General features: G+C 40.1%; 1 protein-coding gene across 1 annotated transcript; it reads left to right on the top strand.

Annotated features, from left to right (window-relative positions):
* The first annotated feature begins 519 nt into the window (after positions 1-519).
* On the top strand, positions 520-6204 carry LOC311002995 (leukocyte cell-derived chemotaxin-2-like). The gene is made up of 4 exons (XM_083994629.1): positions 520-676; positions 3072-3183; positions 4933-5093; positions 5934-6204. The coding sequence occupies exons 1-4, from the start codon at positions 652-654 to the stop codon at positions 6098-6100; spliced, it is 465 nt and encodes a 154-aa protein (XP_083850755.1). The 5' UTR covers positions 520-651; the 3' UTR covers positions 6101-6204.
* The last annotated feature ends 219 nt before the right edge of the window (positions 6205-6423 follow it).

Consider the following 6423-nt stretch of genomic DNA (forward strand, 5'->3'; position numbering starts at 1 on the left):
AAGAAATGACAGTTCAGGTGAAAAAGTTTGAGTGGGGGAGATAAAGTGAGAGTGGAGAGCAAGAACAAGAATAGACAGAACACACACTTACAGACAGACATACAAACGCACACACACAATGTAACGACACCATGAAAAGGTCTTAAATCAAAGACTCAGATTGCAATGTTATGCAAGTAGAAATAAATAAATCATATGGCAATCATATATTCATCTCTTCAAGATTTCTTCAGCAGTTTCTTCACTTAATTCAGCTTTAATAGTTTCAACAGTTTATTCAGCTCATTCAGCTTCCAGCTTTCAGCATTCACCCGGACTTCCTTCAGGAAATGCAGCATTCTCCAGTTGTATATGTAGTTGTGGTTGCAGTGCTTCATTCTGCAGGATGTTTGAGGTGCTTTGTGGTTTTGTGAATGAAGTATTTTGATATAAAAGCAGCTTAGTTTGCAGTATTGTGTTTGATCAGTTGAAGTGTTTGTTCAGAGAGTTTCATCAGCTCGTCCTGTTGTGAAACGTCAAACAGAGTGTGGACTCTCCACGGTGTCGACACCTCGCTCTATAAAACCTGTGGAGCCTGAACGCAGCACGCCACTCTTCATCCTCTTCATCTTCACTGACCATCATCATCATCATCAGACGACGACGACGAAGATGAGGCGAGTCCTCGTTCTGCTCGGTGAGAGACTCACTCTGTGTGTGTGTTTCACATCTGTCCAACAGCTGGGTGACGTTCAACAGCTGGGTGACGTTCAACAGCTGGGTGACGTTCAACAACGCTGATGTTTGTTCAGCAGCTGCAGCTCAGAGTTCAGGTAGGTGTAGGCGTTCGAGATGAGCCAGGCCAGTGCAGAATCGATCGCCGGCAACCAGCGCACAACGCACGCCGGTTAGATTTGTGTCTTGTGTCGACTTGATCCCGACTTGCTCTGACGTAGCGGTGGGCCATACGGCAAAAATATCATATCACGATTTTTTAAACATGAAGTCACGATTTCGATTTCATCACGATCTTAAATCGAAAAAAGAAAAACAGACAATTTAGGCCAAAGAACCTTTCTGAACAGATTTAAATAGTTGCAGTTTTGCCAACATGTGCAAACAACGTAAACATAGTAAAAGGTAAATAACAACACTCTGATAAAGTGGACTCTTGCAACATGAAACGTAGCTTTCAATAAACATGAAAGTAAAATATCAATGAAGACATTACTGTTTGTTTTATTCAACACAGTCATTTTAACAGGATTTTAAGTATCAAAACACTAAATAGCTGATTGAAAAGGGTCAAATAAAAATACAAACTAAAGTAACTGTTGTTTTCTCTTTTAGCAAACTTTGTAAATGTCCTTTGTTTGCGCTTTGCAGCATAGAACTATAGTTTATAGAATATATATATATATTATAGAATGAGCCCCAGACGATCCTACGATCTCTGCACTTTGGCAGATCGTCTACACACTCTAATTCTTCACCATCTAATATCACCGTATCACCGTATCGCCCAGCCCTACTCTGACGTCATGCAGGCGCCGGCAATGACAACCTCAGAGATCAAGACGGCCGCAGGTTTTACATTAGATTCATAAGTAGGCATAGTACTGCATAGTACTCTGTTATGTTTGTTTTTTAATGCATTTTAATGATTGTAGTGCTGCAGTCACCAACTTGTTTATTATATTTATTTATAATTTTATAATATAATTAGTTTATTAATGTGCATTGTCTCTGTATATTTAAAGCAGAAGTAAGCAATATTTTTGTATTGGTAACACTTAACACTAAGGTACACAACATTAGAGTAGTTAATGAGAAACTACTGATTAACTAACTATTAGTTAATGGTCAGTTCTTCAGGAACCCCTGATCAGATTACAGAGGAGTTACTGAGGAACTAATGAGGAACTATTAATGATCAGTTCTTCATTAACTCATGATCACATTTCATAGAAAGTGAATCACAACTTGATGATTAGCGAACTAGTTACTTCATCAGTACAGAATCATTACTCAATAAAATGTCCAGTAGTTAACCTTTATGACCTAAAGTGACACATAATGAGTGGTTTTTCATTTCTTCATCTTCATCTTTACATTAGTAGTTCCTTAAAAAAATCACAGACAGCAGGATTCTTGAGAAGATTTTATTCATTAATTTCAGACCACATACACATCAATATGACCATCCATGTTGCCTTTGAAATAAATATGATGTTTGTCACATGTTTGGTAGCTAAATGAATGTATCATGGGGCTGTGTAGTACTGTATACTGATCAAACCGTGGTTCACAGTAAAGTTGTTTGAGGTGCACAACATTTAGAGTAGTTATTTACTATGAAACACATTTGGAATGAATGAGGAACTCACTATTAGTTAATGGTGAGTTATTCAGTAACTCCTAATCAAATTACTGAGGAACTAACTATTACTTAATCATTAGTTACCCTTTTTGTACCTTAAGGTAAAGTGAGACATCAAAATGAGTAGGTAATGAGTACTGAATCATTAGTTACTCTGTTTGTGTAAGGTACACAAACATTACAGTAGTTACTGATGAACTAATGAAGAACCAAAATAACTTCTTTTGTCTTCACAGGCACCAAAATAAGATTTTCACAATAACATTGATTACTGATCAGTATTATTATTAGACACAATTATTAATTTTAATAGGAACTTCAGCGTCCAATCGTATGTGAGCTGAGCGCTGGTGGGCGGGGCCTAATGCTGCTCGCCGCCACCTGATTTTAACCATGAACCTTTAACATGTAACCGATCGTTTCAAATCTGTTTTAACGAAAGTTTCTTTCCTCTTTCGTACATTTGTGAGATTAAACAGTGGAATTTAGGTGAAAAGAGTTCATTATTCTCTGGCTACAGGAACTGCTTAAAACATATTCACACTGAGTCAAACTTCTGTTCTGACAAATATATTTGTTATTTATTGGACAATTTCAGTACAGCATAATAAATATATATATATTGTGTGTGTGTGTGTGTGTGTGTGTGTGTGTGTGTGTGTGTGTGTGTGTGTGTGTGTGTGTGTGTGTGTGTGTGTGTGTGTGTGTGTAGCCGTGCTGTGTGTGTGTGAGGCTGTGCGGTTCGGGCAGCTCTGCAGTGGGAACCCGACCAACCGGAGGAGGACGTCCGACTCGTGGGGACACGGTCACTACGGCGCCGGGAGGTAACCTAGCAACCACTGGACTGTTGAGGTGCATCATGGGAAACGTAGTGTTGATGAGCCAACATGCAGCAGAGAGACTCGTCTAAGATCTAAGTCCCACACCGGAACCACAGACTCTTTAAAGGGATAGTTCAACATTTAGTCAAATTGGCCCATCGCCATAATCCCTATAGTCATAGCAGTAGGTTCGTTACCTTTAATTGTCGGTGCAAGCTGTTTTTAGAACGGTGGAGCAGAGCCGTGAGCTGCTCAGAGCTACGCTACGGAGGCTCATTATGGGATTTCTTGGTTTCCCTCATCATCAAACTCATCAAATACACAATCCAACAACTCCACAACGCTCTGGTGGACAAGTTGTGACCTGCACATTCACCACGCTATGAGATAATAACACAACGTTACCACACAGAGTTGTTTTAGAGGGAAATACAGAGACTGTTGATGAAAAACTGTCCCTGAAGGCAACGTGCATCAGTGGTTTTACATGAATTTCCCTCTAAAACAACTCTGTGTGGTAACGTTGTGTTATTATCTCATAGCGTGGTAGTATTTCCACCTTAACTCTGTAGTATTTCCACCTTAACTCCCTTGTCTCTAGTTGGTTAAACCAGTGTCTTGTAACTAGTTGCAGGGAGAACGGAGCGTCTCTTGGCTGAAAACCAACCTGGTAAGATCAGAGCCTCCGACTGCTAATCTCTGGACAGATAAGACTACACAGATATCACCATGGTAACATGGTAGATGATCAATAACTTTATCCACCGCTCCATGGATTCATTTCTCACCGGCTTCATTGTTGGAAACAGATGAAACACATGGAGGAGAGGAGGGTTAGAGACACAGAGGAGGAGAGTTCACACTGCAAAAACTCTACATCTTACCAAGAATATTTGTCTTATTTCTAGTCAGAAACAATCTCATTCTACTTAAAATAAGACTCATCACATTAAAAGCAGCTTGCTATAACACCGCTGTACAAAGGAAAGCCCTGTCAATAATTAGAGATGAGACTCAGCCCTACACAGTGAATTTGAACAACTTCCCTCAGGGCGGCGCTATAGAGTTCCCCTAGCAAAGAAAAAGATCTACAAGGGCTCCTTTATCCCCAATGCCATCTGCATAATAAACAAGACACAGTGAAGGACTTTTACTTTTATTTTATTTTATTTTATTTTATTTTATTTTATTTTATTTTTATTTTTACTATCTGTACGTGATGTGACCGCTGTTGATTTTGTTTTGTCTCATGTGTAAGCCTTGCTGGCAAGCGTTTGTGTTCTGACTGTTTTGTCTATAAGTTGACACCAAAGATGAATTTCCTGCCTTGGCGGGACAATAAAGTTTTTTCTAATTCTTTCTAATTCTAATTTAGACACTTTTTACTTCTTTCAAGCAGATTTTCACTTGAAATAAGTAGAAAAATCTGATAGTTGATCAAGTTTTTCTTTCTTATTACAAACTTGCTTTCACTGGCAGATTTTTCTACTTATTTCAAGTGAAAATGAGTTTGAAAGAAGTGAAAATGATCTAAAAACAGGTTCATTTTTAGGTGATGAGTCTTATTTTAAGTGGAAAGTTTAGTTTTGACTAGAAATGAGACATTTTGACAAGAAACAAGACAAATATTCTTAGAAAGATTTAGAGTTTTTGCAGTGCAGGGTTAACTCTGCACTGACCAGGTGGTTTCAGGTGTTTAGCTCCGCCCCCTGGCCAGGATTGGTTCTGACTGTGTGACTGTGTGTGTTTCAGGAGGGGGGAGACGCGGCGGTCTCACGAGGGCCTGGACATCGTGTGTCAGGACGGCGCCGACGTCTTCGCTCCGTTCGACGTGACTCTGAACGGCCGCCTGCTCGTCTACAACAAGCCGGAGAAGGCCGCCATCGACAGCGGCATCAACCTGCGTGGAGAGGGTGGGTCACCGCCGGCACGCCATGACGATTTATTCTATCTACTTTATTTAACCTTTATTTGAAGCAGAAGTAAGCGATATTTTTGTGTTAATATAAGTCTTAAATAGTTGTATCTTCCGACAGCAATCACTTCTATAGAGTGTTTGGTCTGAAACACGGGTCTGTCAGTCACTCTGCTCTGCTCTGAGCCCAGGAGAAAACTTTCCTTGTATCCTACAACCTTTATCCAATGAGGAGAGAGAACGGCATAAAGGGGCAGTCCTCTCTGTGTGTGGAAAACTAATCTCTTTCCACTTAAAATAAGACTCAACACCTAAAATCTACTTGTTTTTAGATCATTTTCACTTGTTTCAAACAAATTTTCAATTGAAAATCTGCTTGAAAGAAGTAAAAAGTGTCTAAAAACAAGCTGCTTTTTATGTGATGAGTCTTATTTTAAGTAGAATGAGGTTTGTTTTGACTCGAAATGAGACAAATATTCTTGGTAAGATTTAGAGTGTTTGCAGTGTAACAAACCAGATGTCATTTTAGTCACAGAAGTCCAGAGAAAGACGGTAAAACAATACCACATCGCCATGACAACATGTTGTCACGTGTATTGTTTTGCCTCGACTTGTTTACATAGAGGCTTGTTTATGTCCGTCTGCCGTCTGCCCCATTTCACATGAATGCAACATGAAAAATACCATTGAGTGGAGGAATTCTTACACAATGTTCCTTTAAATAAAAGCTCCTGATCGAGGGTAAAGCTCCAGATACCTGTAGTTCAAAACCCTGTCAGCGATGACGTCAGCGATGGCGTCGGCCGTGATGTCACTGACGCTCTCTGTTTCCCGCCAGGTCTGTGCTTCAAGCTGTTCTACGTGCGGCCGGACCGGACCTCGGGCTCGGTGAGGAAGGGCCAGCGCATCGGCACCATGCTGCCCATGCAGAGCGTCTACCCCGGCATCACCTCGCACCTCCACGTCCAGATGTGTGACCGCAGCGACCCCTCCCCCTACCTGTGATGACGTCACAGAGCCCCTCCCCCTACCTGTGATGACGTCACAGAGCCCCTCCCCCTACCTGTGATGACGTGAAATTAATAAAAAATGAACCTTCTGTCAAATCATCAGAGAGTTTGTGTGTTTGTTTCAGTCAGTTAAACACACAGGTGTCTCTACACTCAGAGGAAAGTAAAAAAAAATGTCTCTAATTGCTCTGTGTCTATGTGAGGTTGTGATTGACAACAATGATAATAGAGCAGAAATAAAAAAAATAAATACATACATATATATATATATACATATATATATATACATTTGTATTAGAATAATATTTTTTTATTATA

This window comes from Trachurus trachurus, assembly GCF_905171665.1.
Source record: "Trachurus trachurus genome assembly, chromosome: 19".
In the NCBI taxonomy this organism is placed as follows: domain Eukaryota; kingdom Metazoa; phylum Chordata; class Actinopteri; order Carangiformes; family Carangidae; genus Trachurus; species Trachurus trachurus.